The sequence below is a fragment of the Saccopteryx leptura genome, chromosome 2, assembly GCF_036850995.1.
Source record: "Saccopteryx leptura isolate mSacLep1 chromosome 2, mSacLep1_pri_phased_curated, whole genome shotgun sequence".
NCBI classification, from domain to species: domain Eukaryota; kingdom Metazoa; phylum Chordata; class Mammalia; order Chiroptera; family Emballonuridae; genus Saccopteryx; species Saccopteryx leptura.
Genome location: NC_089504.1, coordinates 136,890,521 through 136,916,512, shown reverse-complemented (window position 1 = coordinate 136,916,512; position 25,992 = coordinate 136,890,521). Strand labels below are relative to the sequence as shown.

The 25,992-nt window shown below is 37.7% G+C and overlaps 1 protein-coding gene across 1 annotated transcript in view; it reads left to right on the top strand.

Moving 5' to 3' along the window:
• The window catches only part of IPO8 (importin 8), a 64,390-nt gene extending 39,059 nt beyond the window's left edge, over window positions 1–25,331 (top strand). The window contains exons 18-25 of the mRNA XM_066368883.1: window positions 3,740–3,865; window positions 4,531–4,628; window positions 8,277–8,372; window positions 16,042–16,262; window positions 18,278–18,483; window positions 20,731–20,934; window positions 22,379–22,495; window positions 23,374–25,331. Of these exons, the coding sequence (XP_066224980.1) occupies window positions 3,740–3,865; window positions 4,531–4,628; window positions 8,277–8,372; window positions 16,042–16,262; window positions 18,278–18,483; window positions 20,731–20,934; window positions 22,379–22,495; window positions 23,374–23,471 (1,166 nt within the window). The 3' untranslated portion in view covers window positions 23,472–25,331. The remainder of the gene's footprint in view (window positions 1–3,739; window positions 3,866–4,530; window positions 4,629–8,276; window positions 8,373–16,041; window positions 16,263–18,277; window positions 18,484–20,730; window positions 20,935–22,378; window positions 22,496–23,373) is intronic.
• Window positions 25,332–25,992: the final 661 nt, after the last annotated feature.

Sequence of the window (25,992 nt, the reverse complement as noted above, 5' to 3'; positions counted from 1 at the left end):
ACATGCGTACCTATGACAAAGTTTAATTTATAAATTAGGCACAGTAAGAGATGAACAATAATAACAGAACAGGACAATTATAATTATCCTCTAACAAAAGCTATGTGAACGGCTTTGGGGTCATTATTAATTAACAGAAGGGTTATAGAATACCAGCACTGTGAAGCTGACAGTCAGATCTGATAAGAGGGCTACTGAGTGATGAGTGGCCAGTATGTACAGTGTGGATGCTCTGGACGAGCGGATGGTTCAGTTCCCAGGCTGGGCAGAGCAGGGCGGTGTGAGATTTCATCATGCTACTCAGAACAGTGTGCAGTTTAAAACTTACGAATTGTTTATTTTTGGAATTTTCCATTTAATACTTTTGGACTGCAATTGACTGCAGGAAATGAAAACTATGGATAAAGAGGGGAAACTGTATTGAAATTATTTGAGTATCACACCAAGACACAGATAGGGATATAAAAGTTATATACTTAAGGGTAGGAGAAGCGGCAGCAGCCAGGCAGCCCAGGTCCGAAGGCTCCCACCCCCACAGTGCCCAAGGGGAAGGTCCGCTGTGCCAGGGGGGGGGGGGGGGGGGCCAGGGAGGAGCCCAGGAGGAGATGGGCCAGGCTGTCAGCTAAACCTCCTGCAAAAGTAGAAACGAAGCCAAAAAAGATGGCAGGAAAGAATAGATCTGCAGACAAGAAAACTGCGAACAGAAGGGGGAAGGGGAGCAAAGGGAAGACAGGCCCAGGTGGCTCACCAGGACATTCAGTCGGAGAAACTAAAAATGAGAGTCCTCTGACAAAGCAGGGGAGAAGGAAGGCAGTCTGATGAGTATCACGGGCCCTGTCTCGTCAGTGGTCCCTGTCTCCTTCTTGTACAATCCAGAGGGATATTTTATCTACTTTTTTGTAAATGCAAGTTTTTGTAGCTTGCAGAAGAAGGATGGAATTCCACCTTACCCCATTTTTTAAGTGTAAATGCTTTGTTTTTAAAGAGGTGAAGTCCTTGGTAGTTATTTACTTTTTGATAGAACCAGAAGAGTGGGCTATTGAATATGGGAGGCTTTGATTGTCTTGGGGTCAGCTGTCATTCTGGTGGGGGGCAATTTCTGTATCTTATAATACAAAGCATGGTAAGTGGTGATTTGGAGTCAGTCATGCATTTAATATGTCTTGAACATTGCAAATTGCGTCTGTTCCCATGTTTTTGGTAGAACTGCGTCCTAAAGGAAACCACTGCTCAGTCATGGCTCTCCCCGTCTGAATTTTGTGCGCTCTGTAACATCTTTGGGTGGTAGCCAGCATTTCCTGTAACTTGTCAGTGTGCTGTGGAGGATTGGTTATGTTGTCCATGTGCCATTAAGTTGTGAATCAGTGGGACTTCGATGTAACAGCATATCAACATGTGATGCTATATAGGTACTTAAAACTCTGTGAAGGAAAATGAGCCTCCAAATTTTAAATTAGGAAGTCACTGGAATAACTTAAGAATCACAACAACATGATTTTTTAGATTTTTGGTATGTGTACTAAGAATTGTGTACAAATTGAAATTTATGGATACTTAGCCTTCAAACAACCAATAAAATCTCAATTTTGAAAGAAAAATTATATACTTAAAATGTATTTAAAAAGGAAGACAGAGAAGTGGGTTTTTTAATCTTTGAATTGCTTAGATGTTCTAGAATGACAAATATTTGCTTTTTTGCTAGGTAGCAGCAAGAATTGTTTTATGATTACTACATCTATACTTTTCAGGATCTTAAAATATTGTCATTGGAGAAGATGTTAAAATTTGGGAAGGTGATAAACTTAAAAAGAATATATTCTCTTATGTCCTTATTTATGAAAGAGATTGTAACTGAAAATTCTCTATTTACATTTAAAGTAACCTTGAGGAGAAAAACTGTGAAGTAGGCGAAGGGAAATAGTTCATACCCACCTTGTGTAATCTACCTACCCAGCTATTTGATTAGAACAATTAAGCATCAGGATGTTAAGAAAAGGAAAGGGCCTATTTTGGGGGTATGGTGGGCACAGGAGAACACCATGGTTTGAATTGCCTGTCCCTTCCCAAGTTCCAAGGTGATTGCTCAGGTTTTAGCTGTGATGCATTTAATACGAATGGCCCTTTTGAACCAACATTTGGCCACACAAGATCTCAGATAAGACATACTGTTCTGGAAGATGTCCTGTTGAGTCAGTTATCCCAGGACCCCGAACAGCATTCTGACCGTGTTTGTGTCCACGGTGCAGTCTCTTTCCATTATCCCACTTTGTTTTCCTCCTCTGCCTGTTTTTGTTGCTAACTTAACTCATCAAATTTTATTTATTAGTAGCCAGGCTTAGCTATTACTGCTTTAAATGCTTGATCATATGCAGGAACTCAAACTTACTAAAACCATCCTATTCTGACAGTTACTCTTCTTGATTGAGAATGATTGAAATACCTTCTGGTCAATGTAAGCATAAACAGAATTTAAAGGGAGGGAACTTTTTAGCTTAGTGAATCAGTGGGAAGGCTAGAGTTGGGTTGAGCCAGGATTCTGCCATAGAAATTGTCTACTTAGAAGGGCAGTGCTGCCTTTGTCCACACCGGGTCCTGGACTCTGCCCATCACAGCTTGGGGTCTGGCAGAGCCACAGAAAACAGCCTGTAGTAGCTTTGTGTCTTCTAGCTTCTCCCTCAGGTGTCAGTCTTGGTCTTGAGCATCGGAGGGGCCAGGTCTTCCACATGCTGTCATTTCAGGAGTGTGAAGGACTCGTCCCCTTTGCTGTCTTTAGGCTTCATGTTAGGTGGAGGCATTTGCTCTTCTGTTTTTCATCTTTCAAGGTGGGGTGCTGATGAACAGAACCTTTGAAATTTTATATTCAGATAATTTGTTGTTTTTCAAGTGATTGTCTTGCATAAATTGTTTCCTAGTATTGTTTACTTGCCTGTGTTTTGCTCTCGGTAAGGCATATATGCCTGCATTACCAGCTTCTGAATTAATGTTACAGAAAAAAACTCCCACAACACTTTATTTCAGCTTCCAGAGTGAATATTAGTTCCTTTTAGTAAAAGGGAAGAAAAACTTTCAAGTTAGATTTTTTTTGCTCAGTGACACGGGAGGAATTATTCAAAAATTTTACATTGAGATTTGTGTTTTCTGATTGTGTGTTTAGATAGAATTCCCTTTTGACCTATGGGAATAATATCTATGCAAGTGTAGGGACATTCCTTTTGGACTCTCTACTTTATAGTGGGTATAATCGTTTTGAGATAGATGGAAACATACTGTATAAATGTTACAAGTTACATAAATTGACAAAATCCTGTCCAGTATATAGTTTTTAAAAATATGTGAGAAGGCAGATGTTTTAGCCTTGCTCATTAAGTTCTCCAAAGAATATGTGTTATTTGTAAATTTATAATCCTGTGTATGAGAGAGACACGGTAATCTGTTGTTTTTGTATCCATTTCTATGAATAGTTTTATCAGTATAAACTACACTTTATATATTACAGAATATTCAGTATTAGAAGTAAGTTTAGTAAAAACAAATCTTTTCCTTGTCTTATTGGGTAGGGGGCAGATCTGGGGAAGAAATGAAGGTGGCCACTGCGCAGCTGAAGACGTGGCGCTGAGAAAGGAAGGGTTAGCTCTAAGAGGAAGGTGTTTGTACACACAGCCGAACTGCTCCTGTGTGGTCTTTGTGTTTAACCTCTGCTGTTTCCTACCATTCTAACTAGAGATTTTCTTCTTTTTAGAATTCTATGAAGAAATTCTTTCACTGGCTTACAGTTTAACCTGCCATGGTATTTCCCCTCAAATGTGGCAGCTTCTAGGTATCTTATATGAGGTGTTTCAGCAGGATTGTTTTGAATACTTTACAGGTATGGTAACTTTATAGGTTTTAACCATGTAATATATTTGCTTTTCTGTGTCTAGGTATTTTTTCCTTTGACACTTGACATAAAAACGTGGATGATTTCATTACTAGTCAGGAAATAATGGTTCTCATTTCCCTGTTAAGTAGAGCGGAGGCTTTTGTAGTAGTGATTTTCAGCCGCAGGCATGGGGTAAATAGGAGGGTGCCTGTGTTTCCTGTTGTGTCTGAAATTAGTTTGTGATCAGAGCATATTTTCCATACGTTAATTCGGTTAATATTTCCTGAATACAGACTCTATCCCAAGCACTGTTCAGTGAATTAAACAGCCCTTGCTTTTTTGATGCTTTCATTCTAGAGAGGGGAGAGGAAAGGTATGGAAATGCACAGACAAGCAAGAAAAGGTGTGGTATGTCAGATGGTGGTGAGTGCTACGGAGAAAAAGAAGAATACGCAGAACAATCTCTACATCAGAGGATCTGCATTTTAGTCTTTGTGATTTACATTTTTCTCATCTATAAATAGGGCAGATTTATCACTTTCCTTTCTAGCATTTTGTAATTGCAAGGGAAGATAGTAATGTGTGGGTGCAACAGAAATGTGGTTTCAGTGGGAATAATTTATTTCTGCTCCTGTTACTCAAGTCTCATTGGGATTTTGAATTTTTTCCAGACATGATGCCTCTCCTGCACAATTACGTGACAATAGATACGAATACTTTACTCTCGAATCCGAAGCATTTAGAAATACTTTTCACAATGTGTAGAAAGGTGAGCATGTTGAGTGCTTTACTCGTTCAGTTTGTTTCTTGTATATTTAGTTTTTCTATATTGTTTTCATCAACATATATTTGTCATTTTGTTTTTTTAAATGGAGGTTGGAATTGTAAATTGAGAATTTCATGTTTTATGTTATGTTTTTAAGAATGTTCGTCTCTTTTTTAAAGCTGTGTACTTTATAAGGTTCAGAGGTAAATGATTCTCTTTGTGTTTTTTTCTTTCAAAAATGCAAACTTGTTAATTGATTAAAGCAGAGTGCTAGGAAAGGGCTTGGCTGAGTAGCTCAGTTGGTTAGAGTATCATCCTTATATTCCAAGGTTGCAGGTTTGATCCCCAGTCAGGGCACATATAAGAGTCAACCAGTGAATGTGTAAATAAGTGGAACAATGGATCTATGTTTCTTTCTTGCTCTCTGCCTCTCTTTAAAAAAAATAAAAAATAAGACAAGTGCTAGGAAAAAACTACACGATTTGTCAGTCATTGATTTTTCTTTTAAATTGGAAGTCACTAAATATAGGTAATTTGACTATCAATAAAGTAAGACAAAGATCAAAATTGTTGAACAAACAGCATATTTAGCTCAGTCCAGGATAATTTATATGCTACATAATGGCAGCTGTCATATTTATGCACAAACATGATTGTCCACTGTGCAGCCTTTTCACAGGTTAGATTTGATCTGCCATTAGTTATAGCTTGGAGTCACTAATGACTGTTTCCCTTTTGCAGTGAATATATTTATATACATTAATATAAAACTCTATTACACACAGCAGGCAGAGTTTAGACAGCTCAAATAGCTAGACCTAAAAGTTTGGCGTTGGAATTGGGGGTAAAATATTAGTGTATACCTCTTTTCCTCACTGAAGGCATGTGTACCAGGATCTATTATGAGTGCTGAACTGATTATCAATGTATCTGATTTAGGTCTCAGTTCAGTTAAAAAGACCCTGGAAGGTTTGGAGAAGTCACTAAGTTTCATCACATGAACAGAAGGAGTAGAATCATGAATTTTTTTTTTAATTTTTTGTATTTTTCTGAAGTGAGAAGTAGGGAGGCAGAAAGGCTCCTGCATGCACCCAACCGGGATCCACCCAGCAAGCCCATTAGGGGTGATGCTCTGCCCATCTGGGGCGTTGCTCTGTTGTGGAGCCATTCTAGGACCTGAGGTGGAGGCCATGGAGCCATCCTCAGCACCCGGGCCAACTTGCTCCAATGGAGCCTTGGCTGCGGGAGGGGAAGAGAGAGACAGAGAGGAAGGAGAGGGGGAGGGGTGGAGAAGCAGATGGGCGCTTCTCCTGTGTGCCCTGACTGGGAATCAAACCCAGGTCTTCCACACACTGGGCCAATGCTCTACTGCTGAGCCAACTGGCCAGGGCTAGAATCATGATTTTTAAAGACTCCTTTAGCTCGAATAGTTCAACTTGTTATAACATAATCACTTGGCATTCTTCAGTTTTTCTTAAATTACAGAAACAGCTGCTTGTGAGGTAAAGAGGACGAGATAGCAGCAAGTAGAAAACATAACCGCCCTACAACTCTGTTAGGAAAGCAAAGCTGCTTTGTATTGTTATATATCAGGTGGAGTAACAATGCTATTCACAATGATGCACTTGTCAAGTAGTGGAAGTGTTTCATATTCTTGGTTTTACTAATAATAAATACTTATTGAACTCTTACTGTGTATCAATTATTCCCTAAGCACTTTTACAACATGAAGAACGCATCACTTTTCTGTCAAAGAGCAAACCGAACCACAGTTTCTTGTGTTGTGCCTGAAGTTTAGTAAATTTTCCTATATCACTGTGTGTTGGAGCCAGATTTGAACCCAGGCAGTCTGGCTCCAGAGCCAGACTTAATTTAATTTTTAAATTACTGAAATATATTTTGTTTCTCTTCCTTTTGAGGAGGTGGGGGTGGGAAAACAAAATCAATGAACAGAAAACCCAAGTAAGGGTAATTTTGGCAAAAGAGAGTGGTTTTCCCCCTTTGTATGAAACGACCCCTTGAGGTAGATTATATTAAGATCCTGCTTTTACAGATGGGAATAGTCTGACAGGTTAAGTAGCTTTTAGAAGAACACAGCTACCTAGTGGCAGAGCTGGAATTTGAGCTAAGGCATTCTGGTTCCAGAGTCCATTCACATTTAGAATCTAGATCTAGATGCATTGCCTTAGATGTAGAAATTTCAATTTATGTCAATAGAGTTGATTCTTGGCTTTGGCAGCTACCTGTTTACTATTCAACTCATTGTTCCATCTGTTTTCTAGCTTCCACAGTTTTATAGCTTTCTCCTTTTTCCATTACTCCATCTTTGTGGATGTATGCCTCTAAAATCTCTCTCTTTTTTTTTTTTTATCATTTTAATGGCCTTTTGGGAATGAATAAAATTAAATGAGAGTATTCAGTTTGTCATCTTTATCTGGAATTTCTTTTTAATTCAGTTTTTAAAAAATTTTTTATTAAGTGAGAGGCCAGGAGGCGGAGAGACAGACTCCCGTATGCGCCCCAACTGGGATACACCTGGCAAGCCTCCTACTGGGCGATGCTCTGCCCATCTGGGGGCGCTGCTCTGTTGCTCAGCAACTGAGCTACTTTAGCACCTGAGGTGAGGCCATGGAGCCATCCTCAGCACCTGGTGCCAACTTGCTTGAGCTCATTGGAGCTATGGCTGTGGGAGGAGAAAAGAGAGAGAGAAAGAGGGAGGGGGGGAGGAGTGGGCGGGGTGGAGAAGCAGATGGTTGCTTTTTCTGTGTTCCCTGACTGGAATTGAACCTGGGACTTCCACACACTGGGCTTATGCTCTACAATTGAGCCAACCTGCCAGTTTTCTTAAATTGTATTTGTTTGGAAATTCTCAAATTTATCTAAGTTTTCAAATATATAAGGAATAGAGTGTTCCCCACAGTATTCTTTTATTTTTAATTTCCTTTATTTTTCCTGTATTTATATCTTTCATTCCTAATATTTTATTATTTTTTCTTTGATTTTAAAAAATGACTTTTTTAAAAAAGCTGTCTATTAAGTCTTAAATGAACCTGCTTTTGGTTTCTCTCTGCTACCTTTTTTTGTCTATATATTTAATCTGTCTCACCTTTATTCTTTGGGTTAAGTTTGTTCTTATGTCTTGTGTTTGAACACATTAATTTTTTCATCTTTCTTAATTCCTAACATAAGCATGCCTCTCTACAAATCTCTCTTCTGGGTACCTTAAGTATATAATATTGAATTATTATTATTATTATGAAAAAATGGGTTCCTATGGAAAAGAATTAAAAAAGATTGGGAAACTACAAGGTTTGTTTTATTGTTTAAAAGGAAGGTTTATAAAAACTTTATTTTATTGTTTTGATGCCTTTAAGAAGAAGCGTCATTTATCTAGATAATTAACTCATATAGCTCACTTTATTAATTCAAAGTTAAGTAAGTGAACTTTTACTCCTTAGGAGGAATTAGAGTAGATAAAGAAGATAGATGGACTTTATTTTGACCTTTCTTCCACGTGTTGGCAAGGTACACTTAAAAAGCAAGTAGAGTTATGATTTTAATGGCTGAATTTTATGGGACATTTGCTTCATGGGGACTTGGTTTAATTTTATGCAACGCCATTTACTGCTGAGCTAATTGTGATTACGGCAGGTACTATGTGGAGATGCAGGGGAAGATGCAGAGTGCCACGCAGCCAAGCTTCTTGAAGTCATCATTCTTCAGTGCAAAGGAAGGGGGATTGATCAGGTAATACATGTTGAGAAGCCTCTCACTTGATATTTATGTTTAAAATTTGTATTCCTGATTGAAATTTGTTTATGTTATGAAGGAAATTTAAAAAGATAGCCTCTAGTTTGTGCCTGCTGGTGCAAATCCTATTTAAATGACAAAGAAAAATACTCATGAAATTTGGGAATTGTACCTTGCATTTTATTGGAGTAAGAGATACACAGAAAAATATCTAATAATTTAAGGGGCTATCAAGCAAATCATAAAGAAGATAAATGTGTAAATTCTGCACAATTAGATTCTCAGAGATTAGAATTTTCCCTTTGATTTTGTGTATGCTATTATCTTTTTTAAAACCAGAAATGAAAATATTATATTGATATAAAAAAGAAATATTTCTGTTTACCAGCCAAAAAAGTATTATACATTTTCAACATGATTAATTTAATTTTTGATGCTATTATAGTGTGATAATTAGTTACTAAGAAGTAAGTATTGAAGTAAAACTATGGAGTTGTCTCTTCTTTCCATTTTGTAATTTTTTTATAACAGCTTTATTGAGATGTAATTCATATAGCATACAATTTATCTATTTAATGTGTATAGATTTGCCTCTTCTAGACATTTCACATAAATGATATTATATGTGGTCCTTTGTGAATGACTTCTCTCACTTAGCATAATGTTTTAAAGGGTCAGCTGTGTGATAGCATATATCAGTACTTCATTTCTTTTTATCGCCAAGTACTCCATTGTATGGATTTTATTATGTTTAGTTTAGCTATTCAACAGTTGATGGAGATTTGGATTATTTCCATTTTATGGCTATTATGAATAATGTTATGAACATTTATATGCAGATTTTTGTACAAACATGTTTTGATTTCTCTTGGTTTCTAGGATTGGTAATTCTATGTTTATTTTAAAAACTGCCAAACTGTTTTCCAAAGTAACTGCATCATTTCCCATTGCTACCAGCTGTGAATGAGCATTCCAATTTTTCCATATCCTCACCAACATTTATTTTGTTGTTATAGTCATTCCATAGGTAAGAAGTGGTATCTTGCAGTTTTGATTTCATTTTCTTTTTTTTTTTGTATTTTTCCAAAGTTAGAAGTGGGGAGGCAGTCTGCCCGGCTGGGATCCACCTGGCATGCCCACTAGGGGGCGCGGCTTGGCCCATCTGGGGTGTTGCTCTGTTGCGGCTGGAGGCAGAGGCCACAGAGCCATCCTCAGCACCTGGGCCAACTTTGCTCCAGTGGAGCCTTGGCTGCGGGAGGGGAAGAGAGAGACAGAGAGGAAGGAGAGAGGGAAGGGTGGAGAAGCAGATGGGCGCTTCTGTGTGTCCTGACCAGGAATTGAACCCAGGACTTCCACATTCCAGGCTGATGTTGATTTGATTTTCTTGATGGCTAATGATGACGAGCATCTTTTCATGTGACCATTTGTATATCTTTTTTTGAGATGTGTTTATTCAAATCCTTTGCCCATTTTTAATTACGTGTCTATTTATTACTGAGTTGTAGGAGTTCTTTATATATTCTAAATTCTAGTTCCAAAAATCTTACAAAAATTTTCTCTCAACTTGGGGATTGTCTAATCCAGGGGTCCCCAAACTTTTTACAGAGGGGGCCAGTTCACTGTCCCTCAGACCATTGGAGGGCCGGACTATAAAAAAAACTATGAACTATGAACAAATCCCTATGCACACTGCACATATCTTATTTTAAAGTAAAAAAACAAAACGGGAACAAATACAGTATTTAAAATAAAGAACAAGTAAATTTAAATCAACAAACTGACCAGTATTTCATTGGGAACTATGGGCCTGCTTTTGGCTAATGAAATGGTCAATGTCTGGTTCCATATTTGTCACTGCTAGCCATATCAAGTGATATGACGTGCTTCCAGAGCCGTGAGTCGTGCGTCCTGCGTCACTGGAAGTAGTACTGTACGTGAGTGACGCCGTGCTTTGCGGTGCCGCCACATACAGTGTTCCTCTCACCACCAATGAAAGAGGTGCCCCTTCCAGAAGTACGGTGGGGGCCAGATAAATGGCTTCAGGGGGCCGCATGTGGCCCGCGTAGTTTGGGGACCCCTGGTCTAATCCCTTTATTTATGATGTCTTTATTATTATTATTGAGAGGAGGGGAGGCAGAAAGACCTGTGCCCTGACTGGGATCCACTTGGAAAGCTCCCTACAGGGCAATGCTCTACCCATCTGGGGCAGCTGCTCCATTGCTTGGCAACTGAGCTATTTCAGCACCTGAGGTGAGGACATGGAGCCATCCTCAGTGCCTGGGGCCAACTTTCTTGAACCATTCATGCCATGGCTGTGGGAGGAGAAGAAGAGAGAGAGAGACGAGGAGAGGGAAGAGTGGAGAAGCAGATGGTTGCTTCTCCTGTGTGCCCTGTTCAGGAGTTGAACCTAGGACTTCCACACTTTGGGCTGATGCTCTACTGCTGAGACAACTGGCCAGGGCTTTATGATGTCTTTTGAAGCACAAAGGTTTTTAATTTTGATGATGTCTAATTTATCTATTTTTTTATTTGTTGCTTATGGAAGGTGTCAGTTTTAAAAAATCATTGCTAAATCCAAGTTCACAAAGATTTAATCTGTTTTATTCTAAGAATTTTATAGTTTTAGCTCTAACATTTAGGTATTTATTTTGAGTTAATTTTTGTATGTGGTATGAAAAAGGAGTCCAAATTCATTATTTGTGACTATCAAGTTGTCTCAGTACCATTTGTTGATAAAATGATTTTGGCCCCATTGAATTGTCTTGGCACTGTTATTCATTTGACTGTATGTCTGGCTTCTGGCTTTCGTTCTATTTAAGTACTTTTTTTTTGTCTTTAATTCAGGACTACACTGTCATTATTACTGTATCTTTTTAGTAAGTTTTGATATTAGGTCCTTCAGTTTTGTTTTTTTTGCAAGATTGTTTTGGTTATTTTGGGTCTCTTACATTTCCAAATGAACTTGGATCTGTTTGTCAATATTAGCAAAGAAGGCAGCTGTGATTGTGTTAAGCTAAATCTATCGATCACTTTAGGAAGTATTTTCATTTTCAGAATATTTAGTCTTTCAATCTATGAAGATATCTTTCCTTTTCTTTAGGTTGTCTTTAATTGCTTTTTAAAATGCTTTGGAATTTTCAGTTTGAGTTTTGCAGTTCTTTTGTTAAAATATTTCTAAGTATTAATTTTAATGGAATTGCTTTCCTAATTTTTAAGCTGCAAATTGACTGAGCATAGAAATATATATTTTTTGGTATACTTACCTTATATTCTGCAACCTTGCCAAACTTCTTTATTAGTTTTAATAGAATGTCAGTGAATTCATTTATATTTTCTATATACAAGGTCATGTCAGATGGAAATAGAGTTTTACCTTCCCAATCTGGGTGCTTTAAAAATTTTTATTTTTCTTGCCTAATTGCCTAGGCTAGAACCTTCAGTGCAATGTTAAATAGATGTGATAAAGAAGAGGCATCTTGTCTTGTTACTAATTTTATGGGGGGAAAGCATTTAGTCTTTTAGCAGTAAGTCTGATGTTAGCCATGAGTTTTTCTTAGATGCCTTTTATTAGGACAAGGGAGTTCCTTCTTTGCTGAGTGTATTTATAGTGAAGAGGTATTGAGTTTTGTCAGATTTTTTCTGCATCTAATGAAATGATCATGTGGTTTTTGTTTTTTATTCTATTCATATGTTGTATTGCATTAATTGATTTTCAGATGTTAAGTCAAGTGTGCATTTCAGGTTTAAATTCTACTTGATTATGGAGTATGATCCATTTTATGTATTTTCAGATTCAGTTAGCTTGTATTTCAAGTATTTTTGTATCTATATTCATAAGTGATATTGATCTGAAGTTCTTTTTTCTTGTGATATTTTTGTCTGACCTTAATCCTTAATATCAGAGTGACACTAGTCTCATAGAATGAGTTGGGAAGTGCTCCCTTTTCCTCTTCTTTTTTATTTTTACTGTTTGGAAGAGTTTGTGACATTTGGTGTTCTTGAAATGTTTGGTAGAATTTAACAGTGACACCATCTGTGTCTGAGCTATTTTTTGTGGGTAATTTTAAAATTACCAATACAATCTCTGTTTGTTACAGGGTTATTCATATTCATATTTCTTTTGTGTCAATTTCAGTAGTTTGCATCTTTTTAGGAATGTGTCTATTTCATATAAGTTAACTTAGGCAGTTCATAAAATTTCCTTATGTTTTTGTTTCTCTAGGCTGGTAATAATAACTCTAGTTTTGTTCCTGATTTTAGTAGCTAGGATCTTCTTTCTACTTTTTTCTTCCTTGATCAGTTGAGTCAATTTTGGTGATCTTTTTACAGAGTCAATTTATATATCATCATTATCCAGACAGCACTTTTACTACAATTAATAAGTATTTCTTGGGTTAGGAAAACAAAGTTTTCTTGTTAGCTCTAACATTTAGCTCTTTAATTAATTAATTAATGAGAGGAAGGGAGGCAGAGACAGACTCCCACATGTACCCACTAGGATCCCCCGGCAAGCCCACTACGGGGTGATGCTCTGCCCATCTGGGGCCCTTGCTCTGTTGAAACCAGAGCCATTTTTTAGCACCTGAGGTGATGGCCATGGAGTCTCCCTCAACACCTGGGCCAGCTTGCTCTAATTGTGCCTTGTCTGTAGGAGGAGAGGAGAGAGAGAGAGAGAGACAAGAGGGGGGAGGATGGAGAAGCAGATGGGCGCTTCTCCTATGTGCCCTGACTGGGAGTCGAACCCAGGACTTCCACACACTAGGCCGATGCTCTACCACTGAGCCAACCTGCCAGGGCCTTTAATTTATTTTGAATTAATTTTTGTATATCGTGGAAGGTAGGAAAGTGGTTTCGAATTTGGCCAGTGAAAGCCTTTTGAGTTTGTCATGTGAGTGCTTTTGACATGACTCCAGTAAAATTTTGTAGTTTCCTTGTTATCTGTTATGACTAGTTATTTCAGGTTCATCTTGTACATTTCCTGCATTACCCTGGGAAGTGGTATTCAAGACTAAGCAAAAAGGAAATCCACTGGTATTGAGTTGGTCAGTTTCATATCATACCTTTTTTTTTTTTTTTTAAGAACAATTCATCATTAGTACATGCAGATATTTTCAGTTTAAAGTCAGGACTACATTATTTGTACTTAACCTAATTGATCCTAATCTAAGTCTCCCATACCAAAATTCCTCACTTGCTTTATCTTGCTAATATGTACATATAGTCTCAGAGTAATTCTACCAATACCCATATTACCACCAACATATGATTATGTTTAACAGCTTAAGATTTTTTTAATAGCTCTTTTTATCTATAGAATGTATTCATACACTAGCTCAGGGGTCGGGAACCTATGGCTCGCGAGCCAGATGTGGCTCTTTTGATGGCTGCATCTGGTTTGCAGACAAATCTTTAAAAAAAAAAAATAACGTTAAAAATATAAAACATTCTCATGTATACATACAATCCATTCATTTCCTACTGCTCATGTTCATGGTTGCAGGTGGTTAGAGCCAATCACAGCTGTCCTCCGGGACAACACCAAATTTTTATTGGATAATGTGTAACATACATGGGTCGTTGTATGGCTCTCACGGAATTACATTTTAAAATATGTGGCGTTCATGGCTCTCTCAGCCAAAAAGGTTCCCGACCCCTGCACTAGCGGTATATAGTCAAAATCCAGTTGAATCATTAAATTTTAGAGTCATTAAAAATAATCAGTTTGGCTGGTTCATTTATTTTATTTTAATTTTTAGGGATTGCTTAAAAATTTTAAATGAATATATGAAACATAATCCCAAAGTCTAATTTATAAAATAAGGTATTCTCAGGAAGGTTTCGCTTCCATCCCTGTTCCCTCTATTCTTACTCTCTGGCCCTATTTTTTTTTTCAATTTTTACTTTATATTTCATTTGAAAAAATAAGCATATAGATATATTCATTTTCTCATTTTCTATTTTAAAATAGCATACTATCCATGTTTTTTCATGTTTGCTGCCCTCACTCACTATCTCCTGCATGTCACTGTAGTTGTGCATAGAGATAGTCTGTGCTCCTTTTTGACGCTGCATAGTTTTCTCTCTCTGGATTTATGTAGTTTTTTCACAGCCAGTCCCTTTAATTGATTTTGTTTTAATGCAATATAAAAGGACAATTATAAAATTGTTTTACTTGTTTTGAAACCTCAAGTTTTCTTTCCCTTCTTAATGGCTTTGCATGTGATAGTATAAATATTTGTTAAAATAAAACTATTTTTAAAAGATCTCAAAAGAGCTTTTGAAGCTCAGTTTTCATTTTCTTGTGGCTTCATTTATTTGCAGTACTTCTTTGACCGTAGTAATAATTTTTAAGGCAGTCTATATGTTATGTGTGTTTTGCTATCAAATCAAAACACAGAAACCTCTATATCAGAATCTGAGAAGAAATCAATAGTTAAACTAGTCATCTTTTTAAAAAATTTCAGTCTTAAAAGTTCCACATATAATCATGTGTTCTGATTTCATATATCATCCTAAAACAAGGCTAGTATTCTGTTAATCCCAATGTTTTCGTGGTTTTGCCTACTAAAGAAAATATATTCAATTTGACTTTCAAATCTCCATATGAAACGTTGATTTTTCATTTATTTTTTAATAAACTTTATGTTTTAGAACAGTTTTAGTTTCACAGCCAAATCTAGCAGAAAGTACAGAGACTTCTCACACATCCCTGCCCTGGCACTCATAGCATCTCCTGTTACCAACATCCCCACCAGAGTGGTGCATTGGTTGTGGTGAACCTGCACTAACACATTGTAGTCAGTTCAAGTCTATAGTCTACATTGGGTTCACGCTTGATGTGCATTCTCCCAGCTGGGAGAAGTTTATAATGATACATCCCCACCATTACATATAGTAGCACAGAGTAGTTTCACTGCCCTAAAATTCCTCTGTTCTGCCTGTTCATCCCATCCTCCCCTGAAACCTTGATTTTTAAAATTTACTTTTAAAATGAGTTTATATTAAGACCTCAAAGTTTTATTTTGCACAAATGATTTCAGCCCATCCGTTTCAATTAAAAATAACTATTTGCAGATACTTCTAATAAAAATAGTTCATCAGTATTGCCTTTTCTAATTGGAGTCAGATGATTTGGTTTTATTGTGCCAAGTTGACCATTTTTTTTCTATACTATTTTTCTTTTACTTACACCAACAGAAATTTTTTTTCTCGAGAAATTCTGATCACATCATGTTTATTCTCGGCACTATTCATTTATCTCCCCAATTTGATTTATCACCATAGTCATTTTACTTTAAATGTAAAAGCTGAGTCCATATTTGGATTATTGCCACCAGTTGGGTATGGGCTTTTAAGGACACTCTTGGGCTGTAATCTAGTCAGCAATCTAGCTGAAATTCTAGCTGGGTTTTCCATTTGTAATCTGCCCTGAGAAGGGAAGGAGACTTCCTGGCACTGCGCTTGGATCTCTCTTGGGCTGTTTCATATCTCTGGGTTTTAATTAAGAATATGAACTTAATGCCTCAAAAATGATTAAATTAGCAAAGGTTTTATTGCCATTAAGAGTATGTTACTTACTGATTATACTTTTTAGCAACATGTAGTTTTCTATAAAAGTTACTTGGTTTCTCTGTGTCTGGTTGATTCTCTTTCTTTTCTCCTCTAGTGCATTCCACTCTTTGTTCAACTTGTTTTGGAGAGATTAACCCGAGGGGTCAAAACTAGTGAGCTTCGTACTATGTGTCTTCAGGTTGCAATTGCTGCCTTGTACTACAACCCCGATTTGCTGCTACATACCCTAGAAAGAATTCAGTTGCCTCACAACCCTGGACCTATAACTGTACAGTTTATAAATCAGTGGATGAGTGATACAGATTGTTTTCTTGGGTATGTGTCTTCTTGATTTTACACTGTATTTCTATTTCTGGAAGGTTGAATTTTTAATATGTACATACAGTAGCATATAGAAAGATAATTTTTATATCTTAAGAATTATTTTTAGTGTAGTGTTCACATATTTAATTTTTAAAGAATTAAGAATGTGTTTCAGCAATGTAATCTAGTGGAAAGGATGCTAGCTTTGAAAATGAGGTATAGTCCTTCCCTACTGGTTTTCGATCCAACATGTATTGTTATATGTATTGTTATATCTCCATATAACAAAAATTAAGTGTCCATCTACGTTCCATGACTATTAAGTGTCTGTGGGTAAAGATATTCTAAATGGAGTCAAGTTTTTAGGGAAATTACCAGTCTGGTAAAGATATAACATACTAGCCTAGGATATTGAACACCTTGAGGACCTCAAGGGAGCCTGTTCTCAGATGTGGTCAGGATTGTTAGTGGTAACCCAGGCACTGCCTTGGTAGAAGAATTTAGACTTACACGAAGCACTCTCCTAGTTTTCTAACATAGGAAAAGTGAGATTCCAAAGTAGTTATATACCCACTTCAAGGGACCCAACACATAATTGTAACCATGTTATGCTAGAATTTGAGCTAGATTGCACACTAATTTGTTTAAAGCATCAGAAATACCAAATGTTCTTTTTAAGCTTTGTAAGATTTCATTTAGAAAAATTTGCTGGGGGGGGGGGAGATGTCCAGCAGGAGACATAGGTAGGGACTGCTGAGTGGTGAGGTGGAGGGGGGAAATGGAGGCCTGAACCAGGATGGTAGGACCAGGAGTGAGGGAACATCGTTACAGCTGCTATATTTTATTCAAATTATTCTGTTTGTAGGAGACTGGAATTTGGCTCTGTTTTAGATTTCTTATTAAAGCTTTGAAGGGATGAGCATACTTTAAAAAGAAATTCTGCTTAAAGTCATCTCTTACAAAGATTTAGGAAATAGAGATTTGGTCATTCACAGTTCTGCCGTTGGTACGCTTATCTCTTTATTAGTATCTGTAAGCAGTTTTCCAAAGATAGAAAGGCTATCTCAGCTACCGCATAGACTGGCCATGCTTGGATTGGGCTTCCTTGTATTCTTTAAAGCCCCACTTGATAATCATCCTTCCTACGGTGATCTCCTTGACACCTGGCATGCACTACTAGTTAGGGTCTGCATGGATGAGAAAGACCTCAGGACAAGTATTTTTATAGCATCCTGCTTTGGCAGCAGTAACTTGAATGAATCAAGCAGTGCAAATAAAGAAGAATCACAGAAGCTTGTAAGATATCCATCATTGAGTTTGCTGTATATCACTTTCATTTTAAACAAGTTGAATCACTGCAAATGAATTTTTTATTTGTGCCCACAATTTTAAGTGGGCATATAGTTGTCTTTTCATTCTTAATATTTTAAGTTTTAAACACCTTATAAGAAACATTTAGTAGAAAAATATATGTAATGTATTTTGGTCAAATTTTTTTCCTTCATAATTAAATTTTCCTTGTGTTATAGCAGAAGACATTTAATAAATTTACTTATAAATATTAAGCTAAGCTTATTAGATGCTGAGTTTTCTGAAATAACTTTTGGCTCCTGGGGTCAGTGTAGAGTACATCTGCCAAAAACACCTTGTAGACCAATGTAATAAAGACAGAGTCTGAGGAATGCTTTCTTTTTTCCCCATTGGAAAGGAATTTCATGCTGTCAAATATAGGTATTCCTGCTTTAATAAAACTTGTTATGCCAAGGCCCTAATATAGCACTTACATTAATCAGAGTTGGTATTATAGTAAGACTCACTATACTAATTGCAGAATTCTATAGGTATTTGATAATAATTGGTTTATAAAACTTCATTTACATGGAATTTTATATAGTACAAAATGGTGGATGTGTTTGTGTAATTCCAATGAATGAACCTTGGAGTACACCTTAGACACTCCTTTTGCATTTCTTCAGGATCTGTCCCCATTCCTCACATGCAAATTTGTTTTTCTTCATAATTTGTAGGCATCATGACCGGAAGATGTGTATAATAGGATTGAGTATTCTCTTGGAACTGCAGAATCGGCCTTCTGCGGTAGATGCTGTGGTGGGACAGATCGTGCCCTCAATTCTTTTCCTTTTCCTTGGCCTGAAGCAGGTCTGTGCCACTAGACAACTGGTCAACCGGGAGGATGGCTCAAAAGCAGAGAAAACGGATATGGAAGAAAATGGTAAAGTCTCCTAATTGCAGTGAATACTAGAATTGAACTTGATCTGAGCATGTATTTTCATCAAATCTTAGTCTATTTCAAGTCATTAAACAGATTTACAGTTTTTGGACTGTTGCACATTTAATAGATATTTTGGATTTCGTTGCCTTAATTATATCATGTGATATAAATTTATATTTGTTCACCTTTTGACACTTAAAAGATTTATTATTATTTTTTTAAATTATTGAGCCTAGTGAATGTTGTTACACCCTGGGAAATACATTTATATAACAGGATTAAATGGTCTTGACAATAAGTTAACTAGTTCTTTTCTTTTTTCTTTTGATCCTAACAGTCTGTGAAGGCAGTGGTTATGAGTTAAATGAACCATTAAACTTAGAAGTATCAGTACAACAGATCAGTAGAGAATGCCTGATTTTTAAAAAATAATTCTTTGGTGACTCATCATCAAAAATTATAATTAGGAGATATTTGTGGTTTACATATTATACATTTAGAATAAACTACATAAAGGAAAGTGATTGCTTAATCGAGTCAGAATAAGATTATTAGAGTCAAGAATATTAGATCTTTATTTTATTTAGTGATATTGTAAAATTGCTTGCTAGGGCCCAGGAATTAACATTATCCAACTCCAAATGGAGTCTTTCCTCTTCTGGTTTAAAACAAATTTTTCTGGAAAACATACAATTCTATTTTTGATGCTAAATTCTGTAGAATTCTATGTAGGTCTTTTGCAGTAATGTTTCTTTACTAAAAGTTTATTTTTATTTTATTTTTTATTTTTTTGCTAAGTATGTGCCAACAATTAGAGAATTTTCCTTAGTATGTTATGATGTTCTTTTTAAAATTTCTTTTATTGTTCATTTATTTTGGGCTTATAATTAATATGATTTGAGGGAAAACTTTCTGTAATATCTAGACTTTCCTATTGAATTTCTCACTAGAGAATAGAATGATTAACTAGCAAAGGTATTTCTATATCTAGAACTACACTGCTCACAAAAATTAGGGGATATTTTATCACTTCATACTCATTTTGAAATATTCCCTAATTTTTGTGAGCAGTATATATCCATATCTATGTCAATATAGTGATATATATATGTAAAAAAATATATATATATATAGTTATATATGTAATTTCTTGCCTTATTTCTAAAACTACCTTGCAGTTTAATCCAGGTATTCACTGTCTGCTGGTAGTTTACAATGCTGGTCTAACTGCTTGGACGAGACCAGCAGTGGAAATAGAAACGCAGTCCATGTTGATAATTCATCTTTTAACTTTTCAACCCACATGCAGTTAACTATTTTATTTTTCATTTACATTTCTATATTTTTCTGTTTCTGTTAGCAGAAATGACCTCTTCACTCAATCATTTCTGAGCAGTTCATAATCAACTTAGTTAATTGTTAAGAACTGAATTCTCAGTGGGAGCTTATTGTTACTTAAAACACGTTGTATACTTTAGTCAGGTAATCTCATCTGTACGTGGAATCGCTGGTGAAATCTGAGTTCTTACTGATAGAGTTAATTTGTGATTCAGAGACCATCTGCAGCATTGCCATTGGTGACATAATAAAAGTAAAAGTTTCACATTAACAAAATAAAACAACATGCACTGACTGTACAATCTTTTTTTTTTTTGACAAAAAAAAGTTAGTTTGGGTATCTGAAGTTAAACAGTATTTTGCGTTAACAAACACGAGGCAGCCGTAGCGAAACAATAGCAGTGTTCGGCTGGACCACAGGGTTAGGCATAGAGGCAGAGTGGGAAATGGTTCTCAGTGAGGAGGACAAAGTCATTTTCAGTTTAGCAAACTACAGTAAAGATAAGGGTTATTTTTATAATTTTTTTTTTTTTTTTTTTTTTTTTAAAAGGTACTCTTTAATTTTTTTTTAATTTTTTATTTATTCATTTTTAGAGAGGAGAGAGGGAGAGAGAGAGACAGAGAGGGAGAGAGAAGAAAGAGAGAAGGGGGAGGAGCTGGAAGCATCAACTCCCATATGTGCCTTAACCAGGCAAGCCCAGGGTTTTGAACAGGCGACCTCAGCATTTCCAGGTCGACGCTTTATCCACTGCGCCACCACAGGTCAGGCTATTTTTATAATTTTATATAAAATTATATGGTAGGTGTTTCCATGTCCAGAATGCCATTTTATATTTTTTGTTTTCTTTGTAAACTTTTATATTTTCTTAACATGCTTTGATTCCTTTTCAATAATTCATGGCTTCACAGAGGAGATTTCAAGTGATGACGAGGAGGCGAATGTAAGTGCTCAAGCCATGCAGTCTGCTCATGGGAGAGGTGAGGACGAGGAGGAAGAGGAGGATGACTGGGATGAAGAAGTACTGGAGGAAACTGCGCTTGAGGGATTCAGCACTCCACTTGACCTTGAAAACAGTGTGGATGAATATCAGTTCTTTACGCAAGCTCTACTAAGTATGCCTTGACTCCCTGAATCTTCAGAAATGTTTTTCTAAATTCATTTCCCCTTATTAGAATCGGGGGGATCTTTTAACGACATCAGCAACTTACCAGTTTTGTACAGTGAAGGATGCTGAAATACAGTTAAGGACTTACAAAAGTTTGGGAAAAAATATTTACCACAGATCATAAGCTTTAGATCCACAGTAAACAAACACCTTCTACAAATGAGCAAGACCCAGTAACCCAGTATAAAAACGGGGGATGTAAATGGAAACCTTATAGGACTAAAGACTAAACCAATGAAAATGTTTAGAAAATCATATAATGAAAAAAATATTATTAACACAGCTATTTTGTTTTCTTTATACAGTATTCCTATGGTTATATCCTAGTTTGTTTCCACTGATAGGCATATGAATAGTTTGTTTTTTTGCTATCACAAGCAGTATTAAAGAGAGCATCCTTGTGTATAAAATACTGTTACCAACAAGGCAATGCTAGTAGAATGTACTGGCATTATTTAGTATCACTACAAATACTGTTAATGACAGTAAAACCACTGCTGTGTTTTACTGAAATTTAGCAGGAGCTAGGGGTAGAGACACAGGGAAGGACACTCCAGCACCAAAGCAGGGAGAAAGTAAGAGCATCAGTGCGGAGGTGGGAGACAGTGGCTTCTGGACACGGGTATGCATTATACTCAGCAGAAGCTTTTAGGTCTTGGGTGGGATCTTGGGATATGGATTTTAATATGCTCCCCAGGTGACAGGCAGTCCTCTTTGGATCAGTGTTTGATGGAGGAAAGCACACAGGAACGACCTCAAGAAAGCAGCAGACACCGGATGTGGAGAGGACCTAGTCAGAGACGTTAGGGATTTGCAGTGGTCGAGTAGGAGACTGATGGAACTAGGATGAAAATAGGGACTTGAGGAGGGCTTGGGAGGTACAATGTTAAATTTGGTTTTAGTTGTGCCGAATTGGAGGCAAGCTATCCAAATGGAAAAGTCCAGGAGGCTTAGGGAACAATTTTGCCCAAAAGTACAAATTTGAGTTCTTGGTGTGATGCGGAAGCTGCAGATTGTAGGAGAATTCTGGAGGAAATGGCAACAGGTGGGTACAGGCGTTTGCCAAGGCCTGGAGTCTCGGGGAGCATGCGGAGTTAGGGAAACCCTAGGAAGAAGGGGACCTGGGGAAGGAGGCAGAGAACTAGGTAAAGCAGAGATTTCCAATGTCCAGTGGTCCTTTGATAACCCCACATAATCGGCTACAGAGTGGATCCTCAGAAATAATTCATTCTTGGCCTAAGTTTCATCACCTCGTGTTTGTACTTTTTATTTCTTACTGTCTGTTATAATTTCACTATGATTTGATCATGTCTTTATTACTCTCTGAAATTGTCACTGGGATCCCTTATCTTTTCCTTCTCCACCTAACCCCTTCCCTCCAAATGCAACAGCTGTGCAGAATCGGGATGCCACCTGGTACCAGCTGCTGATGGCACCCCTCAGTGAGGACCAGAGGAGAGCACTGCAGGAGGTGTACACGCTGGCGGAGCACCGGAGGACCGTGGCAGGTCAGCCAGTGCGAACTTCCCACGAGAGGGCATGTGTCAGAGTGCCAAAGTCACCCTTACTTAACAAGCCTGGTGGCACCTACACCCTGTTTTTTAAATTGATAGAAGCCAGCCTTTTAAGATAATAAGAGATTATTGTTGTATGATCTTTTTAATTACTCATGGCATCTTAGCTTTACAAAGCACTGTGCGGTAATATGTGTCATGCACGTTCTCATGCTATTTTGGAGCCAATGGTAAAACATAAGGGCCAGGATGAGTCTTGCTGAGGACGAGTTAAGTCAGCTGGTCACCCTCCTAAACGTCTAAAACACCGACGACCACAGGAACTTTATGGGTTCTTGCAAGGAGCTTGTATTCCTAGAAGTGACAGACTCTCCACCTCTATCTGGTGGCCTTTCCATGTTTTGGTTTTTGAGCTGGAGACATTATTTTATGCAGACATTACTATGGTCACCCCTAGAAAATCAATGGAAAAGATTTTGTAATTACAACAACATTTCCGTGGGGAGCATCATGGAATAGGCACCTAGAGTTTAGAACCCAGGTTTTCTCTATTGACGTGGGTCCTGCACTGATTCTCTTCCCGTAGAGGTCAGGTCGTCCTTTCAGCAGTAGATTATGGACCTAGTGGAACTCAACTTTGAGACTTGTTTTCATTTGGCTCGTTGTTAGCAAACAGCTTTCCCGTGATGGTAAACATAGTTAGTTCCTGAGCTGAGTCTGTTACAGGCTAATGCTCAGTAGGGCAGGAATTACTACTGTGAATGGCATTCCTTCTCAGTGCTAAGTATAAAGAATTTGGTTCCTTTGAGGTTATTTCCAGCTTGGTCGCCTTAAATACTCTCCTTTTTTCCCTTTCTCTTGGCAAATGCTAGAGGCAAAGAAGAAGATTGAACAACAAGGAGGCTTCACCTTTGAAAATAAAGGAGTCCTCTCTGCATTTAACTTTGGGACTATGCCCGGTAACAACTGAGAGAAGGAACGTCGGCCGACCAAGACCAAGTGTCATCGGGATATTTCACTTCTCCAGGCAGGGGGATGAGGGGGTCAGGGGAGGAAAGGTTGAGAGCTGCTGTTCAGCACCCTTCTGCTGTGCCAGTTACGCCCAGCCTAGGGCATTGCTTTTATTCACTCTTCCCTCTGACCTGTCTCACTCTGAAATACATATTTTAAGCAGCTACTGTAATGTATGATATTAAAGGCAAACAAAATGATTGGACCGAAAAGGACAGATCATATGCTCCAAAGGATGAATGACCACGGTGGTTTTGGAGAACCGGACTCATTGCACGTCTCAGGTCTTTGCCATGCAGAATCAGTGGATTTATGCGGATACCAGTGCCTTCTGTTGTACATGAATTATCTGAAAACATTTTTTTGGAGTGCATTGCGATTTTTTTTAAAGCATAAAACATATTTCTAGATATAATGTAAACCTTGGTGATACGTTGACTTATTTCTGCATTTTACTATGTGAATTTACTGTTAGGCAGTTAGCTACACCTCACTCTGGTTTCAAAAACATCACTGCCCCCCCTCCCCCGGCTGGTGGGGCCTTTTCTTCAGGGGCTGTAATGTGCGCACTGGCTCCGGGTTTTCCTGAGATGTTTTGTGGCTTCCCTAAGTCATGTCTTATTCCCTCTTCTTCGTGTTTTTCAGCTCTGAAAGGGTGGGTTTTCTTTTGGAGTCAGCAAATAGGAATGTCAGTTTCACTTAATGACTGGATAAGTTCTGGACACAAACATTTCTTGGCAGTAAGTGGCCGGGACTCTAGTCACTGGAATTAATAAGTCCAAGTATATTCTGAATCATGTACTTAATTATGCAGTGAATTGATAATTATACTAAAGCACATTGAACTTTTAAGAGAACAGTGCTACATAAACACGCTGTCTTTCTGGGTGGGGGCTCGCATTTTTAATAACTTGTCATTCCAGCTGTGTTGGGCCTGGGTCCACAGCATTTTATAACAATGTTTTTTATCTAGGGAAGAAGACCCACAGCTAACTTTGTGCTTTCTCACCCATCTGCATTTTCTCCTGCCGAATTCATCCTAGTCTCTACTAGAGCTCAGTTTGGTTTCTTCTGTTTTCCAAGGGTCGGGGCTGTTGGTCAGCTGTACTCTCATATAGTAACGATGTAATACAGTCCATTGAACATGTTGCAGATAAAAGTGATAGCTCTTTTTCTGAGATGATTCAAGACCAGAACATGGATCATAGTGTTTCTGTTCAGTAAAGTGAAAGTGTACTTTCAGAGCCTAATATATTACCGTATGTGATACAGTTTTCCATTTTAGTGAAATGTCTGCAGATTATATTTCCCATCGGTGACTGGAAGTGTTTTCTCCAGGTGTTTCTTGTTGTACCATCTCTTATCAATATGGACTCTTTTGGGAATTGCAGGTTATTTAAGTAGTTTTTACAGAAGTAGCTTAAGACATGAGTTTCAGTTCTCTTCCCTAGGCATTGGTGTTGAAGGCGCCCTCTGGAGGCTGGAAGAGAAAGATGGCACTGGGGGAGAGTTTAGCTCTCTTAAGCTTTGAAGCTCTTCTCATTCTTCCCTTGTCCCAAATCATTTAATTTTAACGTAAATAATATGCCTTCACACTGGATTGTAAAAGGCATGTGACTTTATTTTTGTGATGTATTGTTTTCTGCAGTATTAAAGGGAAATAATTGTTAATGTGTATCACCCCTTCTTGTTTTTGAAGCCAGGGTAGTTGTATAGTTTTGTTACCAGCAGTGCTAACCTGAATGTTATCTGGTCATCTTGGAGATGCAGGAACCTATACGAATGTACTGTACAGTAAAATGTGGACCGATTCCCAGGATCCGGAACTTCTCTGTGTGTCATGTTTTCTGCAAGGTGGGGTTTTGCTGAAATGTGGCAGGTGATTAAAAACCCATCAGTGTTTTCCTGACTTTGGTTACCTGGAGCTAGGTGACTGTTAGTCCGATAGGGTAACCAGGACTCGTCAGGAGCAGCCTAAAGAAGTGGGGGTGTGCTTGGGGGAAAGAGCCCCTCTCATAGCCCAGAGGTCCACATGACTGCAACAGAAGCTCTGGAAAAACAAAGGTCCTCTTCACATCACCATCTGGAGGGAAAGGAAAAGGTGCTTAAGCTGGAGCCGTGTACTAATGGGCTGCTGTCAAATTAGGAGCCGTTCAAATTGAGTGGAATGGTAAATGCTGGCTTCTGAGTCTGACATACGAACATACTTGCCTGGCACAGCAGTACACTGCTTCTTCCCACTTACAGTTTCCGTGAAAACCACACGGAACCAGTAAAAACTGTTCATCGGAAAATTCCTAAGAAAACAGTTATTTTAAATTATGTCATTTTAGTAGTATGGTGAATTACAGTCCAGTTTTCTGTTCAGCTGTTGAGACTGAAAACTGTAACAAATCCACAGGGAAACTTGTCTTTGTGACCAGAGACCACCAGTGGGGGGTGGTGGTGGTGGTGGTGTGTGTGTGTGCGCGCGCATATAC